The following is a 27,316-nucleotide window of genomic DNA, read 5'->3' on the forward strand; positions in this document are numbered from 1 at the left end:
ATAGTTGCCTAAGTGGGCTTCCCAAACAGAGTGGACAGCAGGAGCATAAATGACTAATAATAATTTGGAGCCATAACCCTTCCTTCTAGATAAGGCTTCTCCTAGGAATTATGCAACTGGTCACATAGTAAACTGTTCTTTAGCCCCTACTAGATCCCATGAGACTGTGCTCTTTGGGGACTGGAGGACCGTAATCAAGGTCACTGTTGAGATTTAAGATGGCAAGTGAGTGGTGGAAGTAAGATTAAACCTAGACCTTTTCCCAGGTGCAGCCGGGTTTCTTGTACTTTGCTGTGACCACAAAAGCAGACTGACTGAAGTTCCTAGTAGCTAGTGAGCCATTTGCAATTCTTACTTGGATTATCTTTTCATCCTGAAGCTTGACTGAACCTTGCCTGAGTGGAAAATTCTAGAAGCATCCCTAGTTCTCTGTCTCTTTAGGACTTGAACTGTTTTGTGGTGTCTCCAGGAGACAGGGATCTGTTCCCATGGTTCCACCTCAGCAGTTAAGCAGGGGGCACCATCCTCACAGGAAGTTAATGTATCCCATAATTCCATAGTCACTTGGGACCTGGCATCATAATTTAGCCTTGTGCTCCTACCCAGAGCTGAGCAACTGACTCTGAAGAGAGAGGTCCCTGGTCTGGGACATGGCCTTGGAGGCCTGTATCCAATGTGAGCTATGTGGACCTACCAAGGGTGTCCTACCATGGACCCATTTATTAAGCTATTCCCTTCTAAAAGAGAACTTTTCCCTCAGCTACATGTCTAACTTCTAGTTCTTATTCTTAAATAAGCTGGCTCCAGGACTCTCTAATCATGGTCACTGCTGTGGCCCCTTTCTACTAACTTATTTTACTGGATGGGATGCACAGGAATCTGGATGTTCTGGTTTGGCTTTCTAAAGCCCTTGATTGTCTGAAAAGGGTTAAAGAGGACAGAGCTGGGCTCCACATATATCCCATGTTCTCTGAGACCCTGGTCTCTCTCTTCTCCATCCCTGGAGACCCCTTAGAGAACAAGTAGTAGTTACACCTGTGTCTCATGCACTGTGTCTGGAGAGCCCTGCTCAAGATGATCCCAATGCTTGGGGAGGGCTAAGCTTCCAGGGGAGTTTGGTGGCAGCTGCTGAGATGACAACAGACTCAGTGGGCTCTTGTCTTCCCAACACCTGCTGCCAGGTTTTCAGGTCCTAGGCTCAGGTCTCTGTAGGACCTGCCACAGAGCACTGATGAGAAAAGCTCACAGAGAAGTGTCCAGCCAATTACCACTTGCTGAGCTGAGGAGGTACTGGCTGTTAAATCAATGCCACGGTGCATTGGTATTTGCATGAACGTTACTGGAGAACGGGGCTTGAGAGAAGAGAGAAAGAAGGGAGGGAGCTCAAAGGCAATTTCAGGTCAACCCTAAGGGACAAGCTCAAACTGGTGGGGCGGGACCAACACTCAGTAGCCTCAGCTAATCCCAGTCCCCAGCAGGGCTCCTGCAGTCTCTCCTAATGTGGAGCAGATGGATCTCTGTTGTGGAAAGACCCTAGCTGTCCAGAAGACTGAGGGCCACACACCGAGTTCTGGTAGAACTCTGGTCAGAAAGGCGGCTCAGGCATGAGAGGACTAGAGGATGAGGAGCTGAAACTAGACGGGTGAAGACAATCCTTTGTCTCTGGGTTGAGACAAACAGGAGCCCTGTCCATAGCACTGGAGTTTAATAGTGTCAGACAGGTCAGCTGTGGACCCTGAGCTGCCACACAGAGGCATCTCCCATCAACTGGAAACTTGGCTCAAAGCAGTCAACAGAGCTGAAAAGGGTGGGTGTCTGGTTTAGACAGGTTGCTTCCACAACTGGTTGTAGACAGGTGCATCTAGGCAGGTAGATCTATGTAGATGTTCCAGGAAGCTATGTGGTGAAGAGTTAGGCGTCCCTACTCTACTTCAGGCTCCCTAGGGTTTAGGCTGAACAGAGGAGAGGGCTGCTGGGCACATGGTCTCCAGTGGAGGGAACAAAGGACAGGTTCGAATGATCTCTGGAAAGGACCACTGAATTTCATCATTGTCCAGAGCAACATGAGGGAGCCTGGCTCATAGCCTTCTGCAGTTATGTTCCTTCCCTGAAGTCAAAGATGGAAGGCTCCTTGAGGACACGAACCTCAAAATCTTTCTTCTGGGAGGCTCGGAGAGCATCTCTGGGTTCCCAGGTATCTCCCCTCCATGTTCCAAGCTCTCTGATTCACTGAAGAAACAAGACTTTACACCTCAAAATGTATATTTATTTGGTCAAATTATCCCAGGCCTCATTTTTACAAAGATGAATCTTTGTTGCACATTCAGAGTTCCGTGGGGAGGCAATGGCTCTGGAAAGTGCTGCCCAACTATAAAGGCACACAAGGGCATCCCACCCTAGGAAGAGCTGGCTCTTCAATTCCTCAAGGTGGAGGAAACATCTTCTGTTCCCTCCCCATCCTGCCACCACCGAACTTCTAAAGCCAGGGAGGAATGGGGCTAATTAGAGACTTAATGGAGCATCAGTGTCTGGTGGGGGTGGTGACAATTAACAGAGTACACATTTATATCCAGGCTTCGAAGAACCCGTCCCTGTGCCCAGGGGAAGCATGTGGAATTGAACTGCAGAGCCAGCGACAGGTAAATAGATAGGGTTCCCAAGAGGAAATCTGCCCGTCCACTTGTTCCGGTTGATTTCAACTAGACGGAGCTGGCTATGACATGCAAAATTAATTTTATGTTTCATTTTATGCCCATTTTAAGTACATGGATAGCTCCCCTTCTCTCATCATGCCACATAATTCCTGGATGGCAGCCATATCCCTCTTCTCTCAAAATGTCCCTAGATCTCGGCGGATGTAATTAGTGCACTGGAGTTATCTAAGTCTGATACAGGATCCCCACAGTGAGAAGCCCCATGTGTAGAGATCTGGTGGTGGTTGATCTGTTCTAGAAAAGGGTTTTTAGTCATAAAGTCTCCCCCTGAACAGCAAGTCCTGAGGTATGGGAGAACCACTGTTCTTCAGCCCACTGGAGTGGGAAATCGAGTCTGGCCTGCTGCCTCCACTAACCCAGGACAAACTCCAGGGGTTCAAGTCTCCCCTCTCTAAGAAACCAGCAGCTTCTTGCTCTACCAACTCAGCGCTGCATGCTCTGTCCAGGGCAAGCATCCTTTCTGCTGGATGAAGTTCACTGTATCTGGTATGCCCTCAATGGGTAAACAGCCCCCCTGTCCCTTTTGATCTCTGGGACTTTGCTTCTTTCTACAAGGGACTGACCTGAACATGGTTTTGGGTCCTCTGTGGTCCAGTTGCAGGAGAGGAAGAGGACCATGAGTCCTGGGGAGTCTGATCACCAAGGTGAGAGAAATATACTTTTTAACACAACTACTTTGGCCCTGCCTCCCCTGCACCCCCATATCTTTCAGAGTGAATTCATAGGAAGGAGAAACATTGTATCTGACACTCAGGGCAGGGATAAAAAGCAGCTGACACATGACTGCCAACAGCACTGTGCTTGAGAATGTATATAGCTTTGTAACATGACTGTTGCATGACAGAGGGATGATTCTCCGGGATCTGCAGAGGCATAACATGGAATCGAGGCCCAGCTCCTGAAGGCAATGCCTTTCTTCATGTGCTGTTGTTTCTGCTACTTACTTTCTGAGGTGAGAGCAGAAGCGGGGTGGGAGGAGGGCGCTATGGAGCGCTGACAAAATCCTGCCTGTTACTCACATGCTCTACCCAGAGAAGCTACAGGAATGACTTCTCAAGGTGTGCCTAACCTGGGCTCCAACCCTGCGTACCCAGGGCTGGTCCTTTTCACTCCTTTCCATGCCTTGACAATGTTGCAGTTAGCTATCCCTAGCTGTTTCATAGACTCATATTTTCTCATTCTATCAGCAGTAGCAGACTGACCAGCCTGTTAGTTTCCTACCACTCCTCATCCAGCCTTTTGGGACATGGGTTCAAGCCTTCCTTCACTAAGAAACCAGGTAAACCAACCTGGAAGGGGTCCAGGCTGTCTAAAGGGTCTATCATGTAAGGGCATAAAACTGCCCTTCTTTGTCCTTGCCTACCAGGGTCCTAGCTTTTCATAAACTGTAGGGGTTTGTTTGATTTTTAAACAAAGCCACCCTGACCTTTGACCTCCTTAGTCTAAGGCAGTCAAGATCACAGGCGAGGAGCCACAGTAGAGTCTTCCAGCTTAGCATTCTTCAGGACTCAAGTATAGCATCGTGGAGACTGATTTAAAAAACCACCCAGAGCTTGGAGCTACTCCCCTCACCCACCCAGGAGGCAGCCTCCAGAGGCCTCTTCAGCCTGGGTCTAAGTGGTAGCTTCCTCCTGCCTCCTCTTTCGTCTGCCATAACTAAGCACTTTGACATTTAACTCAGCATTCAGCTCCCCTCCCCAGCAGTAACACCTTACCTGTCCCTTCTCTGACATAATAAAAGGCTCAATTATGCAAAGGGGACAAAGTGACATTTGGTTTCCCTTCAGCAGTATGTACTCAAAGAAGAGTGATGCTTGCTCGCAGCTGAGCGAGCGCGATCACATGTCACATCTGAAATTGACACTGCACTGATGTGGCCCAGCCCGCTTCTCCCTTAATAACTGTGATTCCTAATCACCTCTCTCCAGTCAAACATCCATATTCGTCATGCCTGAGGAGCGACTCCCCTCTCTCTCTGAAGCGCTCTGCCAACTTCATCCAAGAACAGGATTTTATGCAGATTCTTTTAAGTCAAATAAACGCAATACTTGCAATGCTAGACATCCAGGGATTCTATTGTTTTATAAAGCTGTATGCAACTAATTGATAGTTGTGATAGTCTTAAAAGATCAAGTGATATTTTAAGTCAGGATAAAAGCCATGCTATTAGCACAAAATCAGGGACAGAGAGCGTGCCTAGGATGGCTAACTCCACCCAGCTGTTCGAAGAATCACATTAGGAGCCACACCTATAGAGGTTCTACCCAAACATGTCTCTTAACCAACATGGCCTGCCCGCCATTGGCCTCTCAGTGGGACAAGAAGCACCAGATTCTGGCAATACACCATGCTCGGTTGGGCAAGTATTTTAACTACATCTGCTTCTTAGGACCAGAACAAAGTACGAGAGAACCCGGCTGTTGTCGGAGGGGGTGCCTATGATAACACCGTGTCCCCTGACTCCTTGACAGGACATATCTTTCTCTTCCCACAGCACTCACTAAGAACTTTGGTGGTAAGTCACTGACCAAGCTTACACTATGTCAACCTGGACTTACTTAGAAAAGTGAACTGATGTGAAATGTTCGGTTCACATCGTTTAAATTTCATGAAAATAGCTAATTATTTATAAATCCATAATCTCTAAAATGACTCTCGGATGCTAATTAATCATTGATGCTGACATTTATTGCCCTTTGAGCCAAAGCCTCATGGATTTTACACTTTGTTTAGCCATTACCTTTGAAATGTCCCCGTGTCATCAATAACTGCAAGAAAAGCATTTCAACACTGAATGGGAGAATGTTTCAGAGGTGTTTCACTAGTTCAGCCTCCCTAGGTGGGGCTTCACTTTGTGTGTAAGTGGGTACACACACTTCCCTCCTCAATGTCCTAAAAGCTGTGTCTAGAACCTGAGTCTCTTCAAACCACCTGAAAGTGCTAAGCTCTGTGTCGTTTTGTAATGAAGAGTTGGGCGAGGATGTTATTTTGGAACCTGGAAACACCTTTAATGGTTAAACTGGCATCCACCCTGAGAGGAGAATGGGCAGGACCCTGGATCCCCTCTTATTTGGGCATTGTCTTTGTGTTTCTAAGTTTACACTAATGTGTATGTAATGACCGTCGGTCTGGCCATCTTGGTAACTGGACTATAGGAGAGGATCCTTCATGGTTAGGGATGTCTCGGGATGCTTCAACTCACTAGTTCTTCAGCATAGAGAGTCCCTGTGAGCAGTCAGGGGCCACCTGTTTCTCTCTCATGCTTTTGAAGTTGTTTCTTCAACCTGAGCAGTCTGCCAGATGTACTGCACAGGATGGACACAAACGAGAAACACAATGCATGGTTTTAACCATCCGTCTTCACTCAATAGTCTCCTCCACCTATGTGCATGAGACTCGAAGTCTTGTTTACTGGATGTCCTATCAAACAGTTTCTCAGTTCGGTTTGCTAAAGTATGCAGACAGAATAAAAAACCCAACAGGTTGACTTGTATTTTTCAACTTCTGCTTGCTCTGCTTCCAGTTTCCCAGGCAGCTCTGAGGCTCTTGCAGCCATGTCAGTTCTGCCTTTATGAAAACCTCCCCAGCCGTGGGTCCTTAGGGGAGTTCTGTTCTAAGATTTCTGTACTTTTGCTAAAGTGTCTCCTTCCAGAGACTCTGCTGCGGCCCTGACCCCAGGTGCAGGACCTTATTCTTTGTTCTGCTTTACCATTGAGCACAGAAACTTCTTGACCTTAGAGCACAGAAGGGCCAGTGCCTTGAGGGGATAAGAAAGAGCCATGGCCTGCCCACATCTAGATGAGCATCACCTTCAGGAAATGCTGTCAGGCTGACTGTGGTCTAAGCCTCCATTGCTGAGACAGAGATCTCAGAGCTTCCTGGGTTTGGGCAGTGATGTGCATCCATATCTACAGAAGCTGGTGATGGGGCATTCCCACCCCTACCCCCAGGCTGTACTTGTCCTGGCCCTGCCCAGGTTCACAAAGGAGCTTCTGTCCTCTGACTTGAATGGAGTGGCTTGTTAGCAGTTAGTGTAAGGTGGCGGCTACTTTCCAAGGTGAGGATCCATGATACCACTGTTACAGATGTGCATGTGAGCAGAGATGGGTCAAAGAGATGCACTATTGCTCCTGCACCTCCAGGGATTCCCAGGGTACCTGGCTGACCAGGGCTAACTAGACACTGATGAGCCCCGGAGGATTCACTGCCACTGTGATGGCAGCAATGACTTGAGATACTGGAGACAGATTGTCATACGGAGGAGCTCCATCCCTGGAACAGATGGTCACAGTTCCACATGTGGAGGAACTCTGTTCTTGGGGAAGACAGCCATGGCTCTCCAGGTGGAGAAGCTCCATCCTTGAGCGGACGGTGTTGTCAGCAAGAGTGTGGCCTCTAAGATTCCATACATGCGATACCAGGCTCAACGAGTCTGTCAGTGCAGGTGCCTGCACAGTTCCTCTCAACCACATTAGCGGATGAAGTGAGACCAGGAAGCTGTTATTCTCAGTGGAGAATCCTGGTTCCTCTAGTTGTCAGAGCAAGTACAAATCCCCTCTCAGGGATTGTGAGATCTTCCAGCACACACAGGCTTAGCTAAAGGGCAGGGAACTGTAGCTTCAGCAGTGCTGAAGTTAGGAACACACAAAGCAAAGGATGTAAGGGAAACAGCATCACCCTCTTCACCCTCTGTAATACTGCACAGGTCCCAGTGAGGAGGCCCAATTCTGATTGGTTCATGGAATGAGCCCTTCTATCCATGTGTTGGTGTTTAGTGCTCCGAGACACAGGCTTTGCTGCAGAGTCCCTGCTAATAGCATCTTGCCAACCAAAGAAGAGAGGGCCAGGGGCAGACTTCCACCACCCTGAGGCAACAGGATGTCATGGACTTTGTGTACTCAGTGGGGCCTCCGTGGTTCTGTCCCTCCCTTTAGGTTTGAACCCTCTCTAGCTGTAGCTACAGCTCCCAGTCACCCCAGAAAATCGCTCATCCGTTCCCTCTTCTAGAAGAATCATGAACCTGGCTCCACTTTCAGAAGCCTACAATGGTGTCATGTGATCCTTTTCCTGAGAGAGAATGCCTCATTCCACAGGGACCCAGTCCTCATTCTGTGATTCCCAAACACCTCCTGTAGTAAGAATGAGATTCATTTATATCATGTTCATGTGATACTCAAGGGACTCCTGATACTCAAGGCAAGAAGGCTTACATTCTGACTTAACAATTGGGAGGCCAAGTATCCTCACATGGGGAATGAGAGAGCTACATACAACCCATGAGCCTACACACGACCCACCAGCCAGGCCCATATCCCATTAGGGTCTAGTGTTTAAGGTCATATCTGCAGACACATTATTCTGAGGGAAGCTCCATAGAAGCTATGGCATGAGGTAAGATCATTGGATGTTTCTATTCATAGATTCCTGCCTACTCTGGGTCCAGCCTAGAACTACTGAGATTCCTGGGACCTACAGAATAGACAGGGGCATGCTTTGCTCCTCTGACCATACCTTATTTCTTGCTAGTATGTTCAAGATGGGGACTTGTCTCCATAGATTGTGATATCTCATTATAAGAGCTTGGAGCTCTACCATAGCCTCCTAAAGAGGTAGGGCTGATTTAAATTGCTCGGCCAAAGACATATCTAAATATGTTTCCACAGGGACCCTGCCATTGAAATGACACTAGAAGCTGGGGATCTTTCAGATGTGAAAATATATTCACTTGCCAGGTGTGCAAAGAAGTCATAGAAGCATTAGACCATGTCCCAACTACAGGGCCTTGTGTTTCTCTTCCATCTCATAGTCCCTGAGTCATATCCTTTATAATAAAGCTACAATCATAGCTAATCACAGTTAAGCACTTTGCTGAGTCCTGTGAGTCACTCTAGAGAATTATCACCGAAATCAAAGGGAGGCAGTGGGAGACCCTGTCTTTATAGTCATCTATACAGAGTGTGGGCAGCTTGCTGAGGCTGCCTGCAGGCTAGCATCTTTATGAAGTAGCCTCCAGAGACTAAGCCTTTAGCCCAGAGATGTGATGTCAACTCATAGTCTGGTGTCTAGAATCAGAATTGAACAAGAGACTCTCAAAGCACTGGGGACCATGGGCTTGGGGAAGCAGTGTCCAGAGGCAGAACTGGAGGTGGTGAGCATCAGGTCACTAATGCTACAATATGGACATTGCCCTGCATAGAAGCAAGGGACACCCTTTCTCTAAGTAGGGTAGATAGTCAGCTCATGCCATGGGCCCAATAAGCCCTGCATGGTGGATGGGAGGCTCTGAGACAATGAGTAAGTCACTCTTTCAGATACAGAATTGCTATTCTTAGAGAATGGTACATCCTGACACCCCCATTATAGCTCTTAGAGGACACAGTACCCTGACACCCCCATTGCAGCTCCCAGAGGACACAGTACCCTGACACCCCCATTGCAGCTCCCAGAGGACACAGTACCCTGACACCCCCATTGCAGCTCCCAGAGGACACAGTACCCTGACACCCCCATTGCAGCTCTCAGAGGACACAGTACCCTGACACCCCTGTAGAGGGCCGCAATAACATTCACCACCACTAGATGGCGCTGTCTTCCACTGCGCCCCACGTGGTAGGTCAGGATAGACTCCGCCATTGCAAGATGGCACCAACCTTCGCCGCGCCAGCCGGCCCCCCTTTCAGGAAGTTAACTGTGCGCATGTGCAAGAGTGCCTTCGTGCCAGGTCTTTGCCCACTCCGGGGCGTGCCTTATGAGATCATGGGTAACAACCAATCAGGTGTGGGTGCGCCGCACTAGGGTTTTATAAGCGCGCCATGTTGGCGCGGCGTGGCTTTTTCCTCTTCTAAGATTAATAAAGTGGTCACAGTAAGGATTTCTAAATGTCTGCGTGCTCCTTGCCGGCGGGAGGTCGCGCGCGGGACACACCCCCATTGCAGCTCCCAGAGGGCACACTACCCTGACACCCCCATTGCACCTCCCAGAGGGCACACTACCCTGACACCCCCATTGCACCTCCCAGAGGGCACACTACCCTGACACCCGCATTGCAGCTCCAAGAGGACACATTACTCCAATACCCTCATTGCTGTTCCCTGAGGGCACAGTACTCTAAAACCCCCATTGCAGCTCTCAGAGGGCACAATACCCTGACACCTCCATTGCAGCTCCAAGAGGACACATCACTCCAATACCCCCATTGCTGTTCCTGGAGGGCACGTTATCCTAATGCCGTCGCTGCTATTTCTCTTGGTTGGATTGAGCATTTCCTCCCAGCTGTATATTGCACTCCAATTGTCAGGTTTTAAAACTAATTTTTACTATAATAACCTTTTTATCCTGGTTCCAAATTACTCCATTAGAAAAGGGCACTTTTAAAAACCAAAGACTGTGGCTCCCTCGTGGAAGGTGCTTTGGAGTAAGGCATACTCAGAGATCAGGAATCCTCTCAGGGCAGCTGGAGAGAACAAGGCACAACTTTAATTAACAGTTACTTCCCGATGCTCCTTCTCACAGGAGAGGGTAGAAAATCCTTAGCAGCTCCTGGCATGCTACATTTACCTCAAGCCGCTGACTCTCGCCGATCTATATGCAGCAGTGTTGCTGTTTTAATACATATAAATACACCAGGATGGAGGGACTCATCATTAAGTGCCATTTCCCTTTCTATAGACGTGACAAAAGTGGAGAATTATACCTGCCCGGGGGTGCAGACTGTGTTTCTTAAGCATAATGTGCCTAAGAAGCATGCACTTTCTCTCTGATGATACTAAGCAGACTCTGGGACAACACGAAGCTGTGTCTTACAGCTCTTGGCTTTAGGGGTGTCTTACCAGGGGGATCCAGGCACAGGCGTGGAGGCCACCGGTTTATTGCCTTTTGCTGCAGTATCCTCCCCTCTTACCAATATGGGCGGAGGCTCCTTTAAATGAAAGAGAAGATGAGAGATGATTGCTTTAATTCTGAACACTGTCTCAGTTTCAGTAGAAAAAAAAAGAAAGAAATAAAAGAAAAAAAGAAAAAAGTGGAAAGTAACCAAGTTCCAGGCAGACTCAGCTGTCTCCAGCAATGACTACAGAGTAAAACATCACAGACAGGAGGCTCTTAGCTTGAGCAATCACAAGAAGGCTTGGATTGACAATGGCTTACACTAGGTGCACAGGTAGAGCAATCTGCAAGAGGCAGCCTCTAGGATCCCCATTTGTCTGCTCTCAGATCCAGAGACAAGGGGGAGTCATGAGATTGCTGCAGTTCTGGGGTGCAGGGAACGGGTAGAAAAATATCACTGTGCTCATATCCAGGATTCGTGGGCTGGAGTCATGTGCTATGAAATCCCGATGTCCAGAGTCAGAGAGCCTCCACCCTCCAAGGTATTCTAGACACAACCAGGGCTGACACATCTGGGTTCATTATGATACATTTGGGTTCAAAGTGACAACTCCCGCCCCCTCCAGGCTCTTCTAGAACTTATTATGTAGTCTAGGCTGGACTCAAACTTGCAGTGACCCTCATGTCTCAGCCACTTGAGTACTAGCCTTCCCAGTGTCAGCCACCACATCTGGTTCAATCTGCCATCCTTAAGGAAGATCAGAGTCCTAAACAGGTTTGGATGCTCTGGAGGCTGCTGTACTCCCCACCTCTCTGGATCATGTTGCTCAGACAGAGCTCATGGGGTTATTTTTCAAGGTATATGTGATTCTCGTGCCCAGCTAGGTTTGGAAAGTGTCACTTGTTTTGCTCCCCATTTAGAAAATAAGGGCTGTTTGAAGTTTGTATCTCCTAGGAAAGAAATGAGTTATACTCTCCAGTTCAAAACAGCAGAAGCATGCCTTTTTCTGTATTCTTCTCAGACGGAACTGGGATGGGGAGGCAAATTTTGTTGGAAATTAAAAACTCTGGATGATGACAAGCTCAATAGGGATCCATAGCCAGGATCAGGCTGCCGTACTTAGCTGTCCTACTTAAGACAGTCATGGATTCTTGGATCAACAATGAGCTAATTCCCACCATGGAAAAGCAGCATCAAGAGAAGAGATTCTTCAAAAGTAAACAGGCAGTAATACAATGTTGCCATGGTTCTAGGAAAGAAATGAATTCAGAAAGCATACATTCTGGGGATACCGACCTTTCTACCCCGCCACACCCATAAGTTTGCATGGTTTCGATCTCAAAACCTCAACAAAGGTGATGACCTAGACAAGGCTGCCCACTCTCTCCCTACTTACTCAATATAGTTCTTGAAGTTCTAGCCAGAGCAATCAGACAACAAAAGGAGGTCAAAGGGATACAGATTGGAAAAGAAGAAGTCAAAATATCACTATTTGCAGATGATATGATAGTATATATATATAGTGATCCCAAAAGTTCCACCAGAGAACTACTAAAGCTGATAAACAACTTCAGCAAAGTGGCTGGGTATAAAATTAAGTCAAATAAATCAGTAGCCTTCCTCTACACAAAAGAGAAACAAGCCAAGAAAGAAATTAGGGAAACGACACCCTTCATAATAGACCCAACTAATATAAAATACCTCGGTGTGACTTTAAACAAACAAGTAAAAGATCTGTACAATAAGAACTTCAAGACCCTGAAGAAAGAAATTGAAGAAGACCTCAGAAGTTGGAAAGATCTCCCATGCTCATGGATTGGCAGGATTAATAAAGTAAAAATGGCTATTTTACCGAAAGCGATCTACAGATTCAATGCAATCCCCATCAAAATACCAATCCATTTCTTCAAAGAGTTAGACAGAACAATTTGCAAATTCATCTGGAATAACAAAAAACCCAGGATAGCTAAAACTATCCTCAACAATAATAGGACTTCAGGGGGAATCACTATCCCTGAACTCAAGCAGTATTACAAAGCAATAGTGATAAAAACTGCATGGTATTGGTACAGAGACAGACAGATAGACCAATGGAACAGAATTGAAGACCCAGAAATGAACCCACACACCTATGGGCACTTGATTTTTGACAAAGAAGCCAAAACCATCAAATGGAAAAAAGATAGCATTTTCAGCAAATGGTGCTGGTTCAACTGGAGGTCAACATGTAGAAGAATGCAGATCGATCCATGCTTATCACCCTGTACAAAGCTTAAGTCCAAGTGGATCAAGACCTCCACTTCAAACCAGATACACTCAAACTAATAGAAGAAAAACTAGGGCAGCATCTCGAACACATGGGCACTGGAAAAAATTTCCTGAACAAAACACCAATGGCTTATGCTCTAAGATCAAGAATCGACAAATGGGATCTCATAAAACTGCAAAGCTTCTGTAAGGCAAAGGACACTGTGGTTAGGACAAAACGGCAACCAACAGATTGGGAAAAGATCTTTACCAATCCTACAACTGATAGAGGCCTTATATCCAAAATATACAAAGAACTCAAGAAGTTAGACCGCAGGGAGACAAGTAACCCTATTAAAAAATGGGGTTCAGAGCTAAACAAAGAATTCACAGCTGAGGAATGCTGAATGGCTGAGAAACACCTAAAGAAATGTTCAACATCTTTAGTCATAAGGGAAATGCAAATCAAAACAACCCTGAGATTTCACCTCACACCAGTGAGAATGGCTAAGATCAAAAACTCAGGTGACAGCAAATGCTGGCGAGGATGCAGAGAAAGAGGAACACTCCTCCATTGTTGGTGGGATTGCAGACTGGTACAACCATTCTGGAAATCAGTCTGGAGGTTCCTCAGAAAATTGGACATTGAACTGCCTGAGGATCCATCTATACCTCTCTTGGGTATATACCCAAAAGATGCCCCAACATATAAAAAAGACATGTGCTACACTATGTTCATAGCAGCCTTATTTATAATAGCCAGAAGCTGGAAAGAACCCAGATGCCCTTCAACAGAGGAATGGATACAGAAAATGTGGTACATCTACACAATGGAATATTACTCAGCTATCAAAAACAATGACTTTATGAAATTCATAGGCAAATGGTTGGAACTGGAAAATATCATCCTGAGTGAGGTAACCCAATCACAGAAAAACACACATGGTATGCACTCATTGATAAGTGGCTATTAGCCCAAATGCTTGAATTACCCTAGATGCCTAGAACACATGAAACTCAAGACGGCTGATCAAAATGTGAATGCTTCACTCCTTTAAAAGGGGAACAAGAATACCCTTGGCAGGGAATAGAGAGGCAAAGATTAAAACAGAGACAGAAGGAACACCCATTCAGAGCCTGCCCCACATGTGGCCCATACATATACAGCCACCCAATTAGACAAGATGGATGAAGCAAAGAAGTGCAAGCAGACAGGAGCCGGATGTAGATCTCTCCTGAGAGACACACCCAGAATACAGCAAATACAGAGGCGAATGCCGGCAGCAAACCACTGAACTGAGAACAGGATCCCCGTTGAAGGAATCAGAGAAAGAACTGGAAAGCTTGAAGGGGCTCATGACCCCATATGAACAACAATGCCAAGCAACCAGAGCTTCCAGGGACTAAGCCACTACCTAAAGACTATACATGGACTGACCCTGGACTCTGACCTCATAGGTAGCATTGAATATCCTAGCAAGATCACCAGTGTAAGGGGAAGCCCTGGGTCCTGCTAAGACTGAACCCCCAGTGAACGTGATTGTTGGGGGGAGGGTGGCAATGGGGGGAGGATGGGGAGGGGAACACCCATAAAGAAGGGGAGGGGGAGGGGTTAGGGGGATGTTGGCCCGGAAACCGGGAAAGGGAATAACACTCGAAATGTAAATAAGAAATACTCAAGTTAATAAAAAATAAAAAATAAAAAAAGAATAAAAGAAGTGCATGAAAAAAAAAGGTCATGACCTCTTTTTCTATCTGGAAATTCAAGTGAGATTAAAGGGTGGGTGGATTGTTTCAAATGACAACCTGTTCTGAACCGAGGGTTACAAAATTAAATATCACCTTGACATTCTAGAACCTGAGTTTAGTAGCAATAATGACAGTGGATTTTAACTCACGTGTGGGAAACCATGGCTGACCATGTGCCTAACCAAATCTACATGAAGTTAGTACTCATCCTACTGGTAGTTAGTACTCATCCTACTGGTAGTACTCATCCTACTGGTAGAAACACCCAACAAGACGTCGGCGTGAGAGAGGCAGCGGTGGCCAAATGCCTGACACCAGTGACCAAAGTTCAGGACAGTGCAGCAGCCACAGCTTGTTCTCCTTGTCACTTTTCTGGACATGGAGACACGAATGCACTGCTTTATGAACATCCTAGACACAAATTTCTAATGCGCTGAGAAAGGACCTTGAGTTACTCTAAGATCCAAGAGCAATGGTCCTCAACCTTCTCAACGCTGTGTGACATTTAATATAGTTTTTCACTGTGTGATGAACATCAAAAATAAAATCATTTCATTGCTACTTCATAACTATAACTTTGCTAGAATTTTGAATTGTAAATATCTGATATGAAGGATATTTGACCCCCAAAGGGGTCACGACCCACAGGTTGATAACCATTGGCCAAGAGAACTAAAGCTGGAACTGAAGCAAGGGCTCAGAGGTTAGAGCATACACTTGGAATTTTGAAACGGATTGCATTGAATCTGTAGATCGCTTTTGGTAAAATGGCCATTTTTACTATATTAATCCAGCCAATCCATGAGCATGGGAGATCTTTCCATCTTCTGAGGTCTTCTTCAATTTCTTTCTTCAGAGACTTGAAGTTCTTATCGTACAAACCTTTTACTTGCTTGGTTAAAGTCACACCGAGGTATTTTATATTAGTTGGGTCTATTATGAAGGGTGTCGTTTCCCTAATTTCTTTCTCAGCTTGTTTCTCTTTGTGTAGAGAAAGGCTACTGATTTATTTGACTTAATTTTATACCCAGCCACTTTGCTGAAGGTGTTTATCAGGTTTAGTAGTTGTCTGGTGAAACTTTCTTCATAGAATTAGACAGAACAATTTGCAAATTCATCTGGAATAACAGAAAACCAGGATAGCTAAAACTATCCTCAACAATAAAAGGACTTCAGGGGGAATCACTATCCCTGAACTCAAGTAGTATTACAGAGCAATAGTGATAAAAACTGTATGGTATTGGTACAGAGACAGGCAGATAGACCAGTGAAATAGAATTGAAGATCCAGAAATGAACCCACATACCTAAGATCAATTGATTTTTGACAAAGGAGCCAAAACTATCAAATGGGGAAAAAATAGCATTTTCAGCAAATGGTGCTGGTTCAACTGGAGGTCAACATGTAGAAGAATGCAGATCGATCCATTTTACCACCCTGTACAAAGCTTAAGTCCAAGTGGATTAAGGACCTCCACATCAAACCAGATATACTCAAACTAATAGAAGAAAAACTAGGGCAGCATCTTGAACACATGGGCACTGGAAAAAAATTTCCTGAACAAAACACCAATGGCTTATGCTCTAAGATCAAGAATCGACAAATGGGATCTCATAAAACTGCAAAGCTTCTGTAAGGCAAAGGACACTGTGGTTAGGACAAAACGGCAACCAACAGATTGGGAAAAGATCTTTACCAATCCTACAACCGATAGAGGCCTTATATCCAAAATATACAAAGAACTCACGAAGTTAGACCACAGAGAGACAAATAACCCTATAAAAATGGGGTTCAGAGCTAAACAAAGAATTCACAGCTGAGGAATATCGAATGGCTGAGAAGTACCTAAAGAAATGTTCAACATCTTTAGTCATAAGGGAAATGCAAATCAAAACAACCCTGAAATTCCACCTCACACCAGTCAGAATGACTAAGATAAAAAACTCCGGCGACAGCAGATACTGGCAAGGATGTGGAGAAAGAGGAACACTCCTCCATTGTTGGTGGGATTGCAGACTGATATAACCATTCTGGAAATCAGTCTGGAGGTTCCTCAGAAAATTGGACATAGCACTACCTGAGGACCCAGCTATACCTCTCTTGGGCATATACCCAAAAGATGCTCCAACATACAACAAAGACACATGCTCCACTATTTTCAAAGCAGCCTTATTTATAATAGCCAGAAGCTGGAAAGAACCCAGATGCCCTTCAACAGAGGAATGGATACAGAAAATGTGGTACATCTACACAATGGAATACTACTTAGCTATCAAAAACAATGATTTTATGAAATTCATAGGCAAATGGATGGAACTGGAAAATATCATCCTGAGTGAGGTAACCCAATCACAGAAAAACACACATGGTATGCACTCATTGATAAGTGGATATTAGCCCAAATGCTCGAATTACCCTAGATGTACAGAACACATGAAACTCAAGAAGGATGACCAAAATTCAAATGCTTCACTCCTTCTTTAAAAGGGGAACAAGAATACCCTTGGGAGGGAATAGGGAGGCAAAGTGTAGAACAGAGGCAGAATGAACACCCATTCAGAGCCTGCCCCACATGTGGCCCATATATATACAGCCACCAAACTAGATAAGATGGATGAAGCAAAGAAGTGCAGGCTGACAGGTACCGGATGTTTATCTTTCCTGACAGACACAGCCAGAATATGGCAAATACATAGGCAAATGCCAGCAGCAAACCACTGAACTGAGAACGGGACCCAGGTTGAAGGAATCAGAGAAAGGACTGAAAGAGCTAAAGGGGCTTGAGACCACATATAAACAACAATGCCAACCAACCAGAGCTTCAAGAGAGTAAGTCACTACCCATGGACTGACCCTGGGCTCCAAATTCATAGGTAGCAATGAATAGCCTAGTAGGGGCACCAGTGGAAGGGGAAGCCCTTGGTCCTGCCAAGACTGGATCCCCAGTGAATGGGATTGTTGGTGGTAGGGCAGTAATTGGGGGAGGATGGGGAGGGGAACACCCATATAGAAGGGGAGGGGGAGGGGTTAGGGGGATGTTGGCCTGGAAACCTGGAAAGGGAATAACATTTGAAATGTAAATAAGAAATACCCAATTTAATAAAGATGGAGAAAAAAAGAAAAGAGGGGGCATTCAGATGAGAAGGGGAATTGAGAAGATCTGGATGAATATGGGGGGGAGGAAACCATTATCAAAATATATTGTGTAAAAAAATCTATTTTTAATAAAAGAAAAATATAATCAAAAAATAGGATGTAAGAATCGTACATTTTAATATACAACATTTCTATTTTATATGTTCAAGTTCAATCTATATCGTTTGAAATTTTATATCAAAGATTGAAAACCATGAAATTTTTCTCTTAATTGCTATAATACATTGAATAAATCTATCATTTTAATGTTTAAAAAAAAAGAGCATACACTTTCCTTGCAGAACACCTGCATTCAGTTTCTAGTGCTCACTTTGGGCAGCTTACAACTACCTATAACTTCAGCTCCAGGGAATCCAACATCCTCCCTGGCCTTCCTGGGCACCCATGCTCCAGTGCACATATCCCCACCCAGACAAAGACAGGTGAATCTGCTGACTGTAGCTTTTTTGTAAAATCCTTGATAGGCAACAAAGTCGCTTTGTGTTAACTGTGTTATCAAAAGGGCCAGGTACTCCCTCCCAACAGGGAGCAGATGGTGACAAAATGACCTGCCCTGTTTGCACATTTAGATGAATCTGAGAAGATGGTGACTGGAGCACTATACCCATTATGCACCTGTGCATGTGCGTCCCATATCTTTCTGGGGTCTCTAGTAGCCTCTGCTCTTTGTGGTTGATATTTTCATTTACACATAGTTTTTTTCATTTTTATAGCCATCCTTTACATTCCTAAGTATGAAAACAAAACTTTTGTGGATTTTTTTTTAATTTCAGGAAGTAGAAGATATTTTTGTTTCCTGTGAGAAAAAAAAAAAGATCAGGATGAATAATTGGCTTAACAGGGAATATTAAGAAGCACTTGTCTTTGCAAATTTTATATATGTGAGTGTGTGTGTGTGTGTGTGTGTGTGTGTGTGTATGCATACACATACATATACACACATACACACACGTATACACATGTACGCATAAATAAGACCAGGGTTTATATTGTTAATCCAATTAGGGAAACTGGAGGGGGTTTTCATTTGGAAGTTAATTGAACAATAGAACATAGCACTCAGCCTCCAAGCACCAAATTATTCAAGTAAATATGGTAGAGTGTAATTTGTGATAGTACCAACTTCTAAATTTGGCACTGCTAGGATTCTCTCCAGCTAATTACCAAGATCTTCTTCACGAGGCACATGCTGGTTATGATTTCCTATTGGTGATAAAAATGGCTAATCACGGTGTAAAACTCCTGCTTGACGAGGAAGTAATAAAAGTGAATCAGACTGGCAGAATCCAGTAATCAAGCCAGTATTTACGAATGGCACCAGCGAGGCTAGCTATGTAATTAATGTGTAATTCTGGCAGAGATGTGCTAATCTCTCCTGGAAAACTCATCCCCTGGGGCAAATTTTAATCTGTACCAACACACACTCGTGATTAGTGCTCACCATCCAATACTGATACTAGAGGTGGGTGGGGAGAGGTAAGCTTCTGGGTGACTACATCCTGGGATAAGGTAACTGTGGGCCAGGAAGGACAGAGCACTCCCAGGGGTCATGAGGTAGGAGCACATGAAGAAAGTAAGAAGAAAATGTCTGAGACACAAAAGCTCCAGGACCCTGGAGAGGGCAGGTACCCTGTGATTTTGTTATTCTCAAGTTTAGTGACGTAGGGGAATCCCAGCTTATTCAAAGGCGAGGCAGGTCTTAAAAGGCCATCTGACAAATGTCTGAAAGAGTGGCCTGAAATTAGAACATTTAAAGAAAAATTGCTATGTCTTTGGGATTTCTTTAACAGTCAAAGCCTAACTTTGAACTGAAAGTCTGCAGAAGCCTGACCCATGCCTGCTTTCTCTTCATTCTGAAAACAGATGCAGTGTGAACTGAGCTGGAAGCCACACTCCTTCTCACAGGGTCCCACCCATGAGCTCTACTTGGTAAAGGTGCTCTCCCAGACCTTGTCTGGGATTTGTTCTCCCTCAGGATATGAAGTTGCCAGCCTGGGTTCAGCTGTAGTGCAGGGCAGACTGGAAAAGCCATTTTATAAACCCCTTGTGGGAACATGTGTGGAAGTGTCCCGGCCCCAGGTATCCCAAACCCTGGGGACTGTGTCTCTATGACACTCACCTTATCCTCTTTGTCTCCCACCAAGCTTTTCCTCTCTGGGGCACGTAGCATTAGAGCAGGGGGACGGGGTGCACGGCTGTGCTCTTTGCTTTTATCTGTGGGACCAAAATAATAGCCATTAGTACTCCATTTGTCATGTCCGTCATGACTTGAAAAATTAAACACAGACAAAAATGTGGCTTTGAAATCCCCAAATCGATTCCCAACATTGCAGAGTACAGAGGCGGTCTCTGCAGTCTTAGATTTTCAGCTATAGTCTAATGACAATGTTACCCTAATGCTGAGTCTCAGAGACAGGAGTCTCTCCCCTGGGCACACTCCTGACCCAGTCAAAGACCACCCATAACATCCGTGTATATGATTCCCTGTAGCCCTACTTTCAGCCTGTCCTTGAAGATGCTGGCTGGTCCCACTCTGTCCCCCATAATCTTGTAGATGAAGAATCCCAGGAAGAACAAGTACATAGCAAGTGTCTCCAACAAAAAGCACCCAGGACTGGAACAGTCCTGCCAGCGAGTCAGCACATGATGAGAGGTGATAAGAATACTACCAGCAAATGGTTAGCCACCACCATGGCTCAGCTTCTATGTTCCCAGGTCCATGTGCCAATCGGGCCGCCATTGCTTTCCACGTGCTTCCTATGTCCAGACAGTTGGGCGCCTCCTCCATCTCATCAAACTTCATTCGGGCCTGTGTTCAGCGTAGTCTAAATCACCTTTGGTAATGCTGTGTGGCCAGAGTACTTGGGTTGGGGAGGTATAAGGCTGAAGCCTTCACCAGAAAGGCCACAGAACAATATGGGACACAAAGCCAGCCTCAGTAAACCTTTGATAGCTAATGGTCATCATGGCCATCATGGGCCATTTCTGCCAGATGTGGACAGGACTCCCAGGTGACCATATCTCTAGCTATCCTCATCATCAAATGGGGAAGGGCTTTTTCCATTAGCTGGAGTCCAAGACATCTGAACAATAATTGTGTGAGCAAAGCAATACAGCAAAAGACCAGATCTGGCAAAGTGATAAAGACCAGATCTGGCAAGTGCCACAGGAAAATCAAGTTGAAGTTTAAAATTTCTTTTCCAAAATATATCTATTCAATGCCTTAAAACAATAGCAAATGCTTTCAGTAAAAGATAGTAGATGGATGACTACTTTAAAAGCCAAGACTAGAAAGGGAAACCAAACTATCTAACCACATACCAGCCCAACAGAAAGCAAGACCACCAGAGAAGCAAGCGCAGGCTTCTCTCGGTTTGAGAGACACGACATTAGGGCTTTTCTGCCCCCCCACTCTGTCTCTCTGTCTCTCTGTCTCTCTGTCTCTCTCTGTCTCTCTCTCTGTCTCTCTCTCTGTCTCTGTCTCTGTCTCTGTCTCTCTCTCTCTGTCTCTCTGTCTCTCTGTCTCTCTGTCTCTCTGTCTCTCTCTCTCTCTCTCTCTCTCTCTCTCTCTTCCCCCCACATAAATATGCACATATGTGCACGCCTGTGCAAACAAAAACATGCAAAAGTGGTGACCTGAGAATGAATGGCTTCCTCTAGAAAAACAGCTAAGCCTGCAGGATGGAGATAGAACATGCTGGGCAAAGTGGGAGAACCATTTTGACACCTTTTACGTGCAATCTTTCTTGATCTACCACTGCGAATATCTTGTATACTGACAACACCATGTCCACTGTCAACACCCTCTGCTACCCATTCCACGCTGGCTGGTGGTTGGAGTCATGCCAATCAGATTCCTACACTGGACTTGAGGTTACCAGCATTCTCACTGTGAGTATCTACCCTAAAGGTGTGGCTGCAGAGTCAGGCAGCTGCAGAGGAGCCTGTCCCTAAGCTGTGAGGAGGAGAACACTCACTGAAGCATCTGTGCTTCTGACAGAGCAGCTGGGAAGCTCTGACCATGGAAAAGGTAACTCTGTAGCACAGAGGCACAGCATCTGGACCAGGCAGGAAGGGATGGATGCTTCATCTCCGGCTTCTTTTCTCTTTGAAGGAGTCGGTGTGGATGCCTATGAGATGCCCTAAGTATGAGGCCCCTTGACAACCACTGTCACTCTGAGAAGTCCTGGCTGACATTTTCCCCAGAGGTCTGATGGCCAGTACTTGCATTTTAAGAAGTCACTATTAGTTTAAGCTGTAGGCAGGCAAGCCAAGCATGCAATCTGGTGTCATGGTTCCCTCATGTCATTGTATATGCAGGACTGAGCTTCTGCCCGTACCCTTAATGGCAGACAGAACTCCAGCACAACTAGTCACAGCCACAACCAAGACACATTCCCTAGGCCTAGGCAAACCCTCTACTTATCCATTTCAAGATTGGCTGGGAAAGTAAAAGGATGGGAATCAGAAGAAGAGCTCTTACCCAGCATGTATGAGGCCTGGAACTAGATCTCCAGTACTGACAAAATAGAGAGGGAAGGAGGGAGGGAGGGAAGGCAAGAGGAAGGGATTAGCTGTGCCTTTTAGATTACTCAGAAGTAAAAGTTGACCTCTAGAAACACAAAATGTTACACACAAAGAATGTTATACACAGAGAATGCTACACACACACATTAGATAGATAGACAGATAGATAGATAGATAGATAGATAGATAGATAGATAGATAGATAGATAGATAGATAGATGATTGGAAAAGACTTTTAATGCTGGGGTCATACCTTAAGCTCATTCCTTGCCAAAGTGTGAAGAAGGCCTGGGCACAGGTCTCTGCCCTGATTCCACACTGGGCAATTGCATTTCTGCCTCTCACAGAGCAGGTTCAGTAAGTCATTACATCACCATCCCACAGACCAGCAAAGAAAGGGCACACAGATGGGAGATACAACCATTTGTTTTGTGACCCTCCTCCAAGATCAAAACCTCATTTAAAATGCACACAGATAGATGGGCCTTGGTGTCAACCTTATGCTAGTCTGCTGCTTCTCCACCCAGTCATCTGCTCTCTCTCCCTCTCCTGCCCAAAGTGGGGATTTAATGCTCTAAAGATTTAAGTCAACAGAGCTTTGCTGCTCAGAGGCATAAAGCAGGTGCAAGGCCATTCAGTTAATAGTGGTAGCATCCTTGCTCCTTTGCTCTCCAGATTCAGTCACTGTCACTGACGCTGGTCCTGGAATGGCAAAAGGCCTGATGCTTTTACAACTTCTCTAGGCAACTGAACATGTTTCTAATCCACTAAGATCTTCAGCTTGCTTTCCAGTTTCAGTGGAGTCTCACAATGGAGACACGTTGGACAGGACATCGGCCAAGCTATTAAACTCATCCCTGCCTCCCAAAGAGGTCAAGATGAGGGAGGTATGGTAAGACTTGGGTGTGGTCACAAAGGCAAAACACTTTCCTGGCATTCACTGGACCTTATAAGAAACTCCAGTTCTCGGTCCGGACAAGCGACCCAGGGTATAGGAGCACAAAGTGGAGTTTATTATAGACTTAGAGACAGATATGGGACTCTTAGTTTGCCTCACCAGCACCCTAAAAAAGTGGATGGCTAATGGTTTGGACTAAGGTGTATGTGATTGTGAATAATTGTAGCAGGAGATCTAGGTTAGCCAAAGAAATACATGGACCTGTGTCCAGGGGATTGTGACATCAGAACTACAGAGACATGGGGAGATGCAGCAGCCACAGGGAGTACTTATGGGAAAGAGAGGGTGACCCTCTGGGGCCCTGTCCTTCCACCTTGCACGCAGCCCTCATGTGCAGAATGAGAAGGAGTGAGGTAAACATAAGTCGACTGACCCCTTGCCCACAGTGACCCAGCCCAGAGCAGACCCAGGTATGGGAAGAGAACAGCCAATTGAGGGGAAGCTGTATGCTCTGATTACTGCCCTGGACTCCACATATTTAATTATTGAACTGAGAGCTATTTTATGACTGGAAGTGAGTGGATGGGTTTTTATTACCCAAGAATGAGCCACGAGCCATTTGGTTTGGACTTTTTCCAAATGTCATAAAGAGCAAGCTGTATAGAGCAGGACAGGACAGACTGCAAAGAAGGTGCAAGGCTGGGTTTACCTTTACACGGCATAGTCTATGATCACAGTGCTGTGGCCATGGTAAAAGGCATGCATGCACGTGAATTAATATTCATGGCCAAACAAATCAGTAGAATGGACAGCAAGGCCAGTTGACTAAAATATTATTCTTGAACAGAGGAAGCAAGGCTTATATTTATTCTCCCATTATCTTAAGACGGTACAGTGAGGTCTTTATCTTACTGGAAACAGTTGGTCTTTGGAAAGATCTGGTTTTAAAGCCGAGCCTTTGAGATTCATGGTTTTATATTGGTCCTCTTGAGTGCTTCTTGGAGAAAATATTTTTGATGATCATTTTAAAGCTCTTCATAGCAGACACATATCCCCTGAATACCTGTGACAAATGTCCGCACCTTGCCCTGTGTGGTTTCCTTAATCGCCAACTCTTTTTAACAGCCATTGATTTTGCAGACCCTATGGAGGGGCCTGGGGGAAGCTCCCTGGGCCCTCAGACATAATTGGGTCTGCACCTCAGCCATTCCACTGTGGAAGTGCTTACTCTACAGCTCTCCACAGACCACTTCCAGGGTCCACTCTGACATGCTTAAGTACTCTTTGCTTTGGGCCTCTCCACAGACTCGAATGATGCCATCGTAAAGGACTCCCTGAAGTGGCAGAGAGAGCTGGTTTATGAAGCAAAATCAACAAGTTGTAAGACTTCAGGCCCCCATGTACCTGGGGAAGTGCAGAATATATTTCCACCTAGGAGCAAGACCTGACGGTAATGTCTTTCCTGCAATCCGCCTATTGATCAAGCCCAACTTTGATTTGAAGGCTCCCTAGGGGCTTCCCCTTTGATTTTTCTTCTTGGCAATCTTGAGGGTCAGGAGAAATAGGATGATGACAGGGCAGACTGGGAGGAAATGAGCCAGAGCTGTGGACTGGTGGATATCAGCTTACAGTTCTCCGGATTCTACATAGTGCTCCCTTGTTGATGGAGAGGGGATGAGGGATGTGATACTATCAATCAGTGCTCCCTGAGGACTATAACACTGGCCAGAGAACAAGGGGGTTCTTCAGAATCCTTTGGGGTGCAGCCAAAAATCAAAACAAGAGTTCAGGATCCAGTGGCATGGCAGTAGAAGACAGAACTATCCTGATGCCCAGCTCCGGGAGCAGGACAAGGAGTTGACTTCCTGACCGAGAAGCCCATCCCAGGATGCTCAGGCCAAGAATCGGCCCTGCCAGCAAGACCAGGAGCACAATGGTATCTACACCAGCACCGCCTCAGAGACCTCCTTCCAGGAAGGAAATGACAGAATAATAGCCACCACTCCATGAAGGCACTGCCAAGCTCTGCTCAAGACCTACAGTCATCTAGAGGACACGGGGTCTTGTCAGTGCAGGCTCCTGGGCTTGTGATGCTCATCTGTGAGACATCCTGCAGCCTTCCCGGCTTCCAGCTCTGCAGCACAGCCCCAAGGACCTCCTGAAGCTCCACAAAACTGAAGATCATTTTCATGGCAGAGCAAATCACTTCTGAGTCCTCCTAAATTTTTCACAGGTTGTGATTTCAGAGTTGACAAGTGACAGAGAGAATTGATTTTCCACCCATTTTTATTTTCTTGGAACTTCCTATGCCAATGAGGTGGTAAAACACTCAGACAGGAGGGCAGGGCTGAGCTTCCTCAAGGTGTGGGGATCCCGGGCTATAAGACCATCCATCCCAGCCCTGAAGGTGACCCACCCTGTATTGTGACTCTGCCTTGTAACAGACAACAGTTTCTCCATTCCTCCATTGTTCACTTGACTGTGGGGGAATTCTATGTCACCGTTGGACAGAATAGCCTGTGAAGAAATAGGCCACCAGTTTTCCTAGAAATTCCAGAACCTGCAAGCACAATACTGATGCCTGATGCAGACAGACCACATGAGATATGGATACAGAAACATTACCCATTACAGTGTCAGCCATATGAAGGAGGATATAACATGGCTGTCCTGTGGGACTGCAGGAAGAGAGGAGAACCTGAGATACACTTAGGGCTCCTTGATGATGAGTGTGGCAAATACATTTCGGTATCCATGAACGTACTGGACAATGCCATATATTTCCCAGAGAGCTGTTTACAGGCCACCAGGGCACCATTACCACCCACCCCAGATGCAGTCTGTGTTCTATGTGCTATGTGCTATGCCCAGAGGAAGTTGACATCATATACATTCTGGATCCAGAAAGTGAGCACAGAGCCAGTTCCCAGCCTACCTTTCTGACCTCCATAATCATGTGTTCTGAGGAGAATTAGTGGGTAGTAAGTGACCCAGCACAATTTCAAGAGTAACAAGGTTGTAATCTCCAGCCTGAAGTGGAGATTTTAAAGGCAGAAACATTAAATTAGACCATTCCTACAAGAAAGTACACATCTTGTAAGCACACTGGGGTCAGCAAGTGGCAGCAGTGGGACCTGGCCACAGGCTTGAAGGAGGGAAGAGGACAAACAAATGGGCTAGGGCTACAGAAGGGCAGGCACAAAGAAGAGACAGAGGCATAGGCTGGGATAGAAGGGGGCAGGGAGAGAGAGATTCATGTGACCTTGACAAGTGTAGCAGTTTCTCCCCAAATCGGAAATCCGTTTCAGTAGCAAGATGTTATTCAAGCAACACCCACCATTCAAGGAACGTATGGAATCACAGCTGTGGGAGAGGGAAAGCTGAGACTCCCTCCCCACATCTGAAGAGGCTCCTCTGTACTCCAGGAAGCTGGTGCTCTGGGAAGCTCAGGATTCTCATACTTGTACCTTAGTACTTGGCCTGGCACAAGTGGGACAAGCTCTCCAACTCTCTAAGATGCCGATGCTATGCACAAGGAGATGTACAAACGGATGTACACAAAAAGACAAGAGTAAGATACACAGGTACACGCATACATGCATACACAGGTATACACTCCCACAGACACATGTACACTCCCACAGACACATGCGCACACATACATATTCACAGATACAATTGTTGGTTTGCAGCATCACAGGTATACGTGGCTTTTCTGTTTACCATCCAGGCAGTACAATAAATACTCCAGCACCTCTCCCCTCTTCAATGATTTTGAATCAGTTCCTATTTATTTTTCATCTGTAGATGTGTCCCTGGCTTATGGTCTTAAAAAACATCTAGCAGCTTCTACATTCTTAGAGTTATGAAGTCTTTCCCTTCCTCCTGGTTCAAGGTATTTTCAAACTCCCCGTGTCCTCCCAGACCTGCAATACCAGCTGCTTCACAGGGGCCACGAATCACTTGAGGGTGTTCACTTGGGTGCTTGAAAATTCCACAACTCATCCTCTCAGCCCACCACAAGATCACAGAACAAGAGACTCTGAGGACTGTGTGGATGGGTGCTTCTCAGGGCAGGAAGCTTGTGGCCTGTGACAGGTGCTTTTTAACCTGCAGGATACATACGTACTTTGTAAAAGATGGTATGCTTAAGCAATTGATGGCACAATTGAAATTCCCAGGAGTTTAATGGAGACAAGC

General features: G+C 45.7%; 1 protein-coding gene across 1 annotated transcript in view; it reads right to left on the minus strand.

Annotated features, from left to right (window-relative positions):
• The window catches only part of Tcerg1l (transcription elongation regulator 1-like), a 188,044-nt gene that overhangs the window by 52,692 nt on the left and 108,036 nt on the right, over positions 1-27,316 (minus strand). The window contains exons 5-6 of the mRNA NM_001130077.1: positions 19,811-19,905; positions 10,544-10,632 (exon numbers count right to left, since the gene is read on the minus strand). Coding sequence (NP_001123549.1) covers positions 10,544-10,632; positions 19,811-19,905 — 184 coding nt within the window. The remainder of the gene's footprint in view (positions 1-10,543; positions 10,633-19,810; positions 19,906-27,316) is intronic.

This window comes from Rattus norvegicus, chromosome 1, assembly GCF_021556685.1.
Source record: "Rattus norvegicus strain SHRSP/BbbUtx chromosome 1, alternate assembly SHRSP_T2T, whole genome shotgun sequence".
Taxonomy (NCBI): Eukaryota; Metazoa; Chordata; class Mammalia; order Rodentia; family Muridae; genus Rattus; species Rattus norvegicus.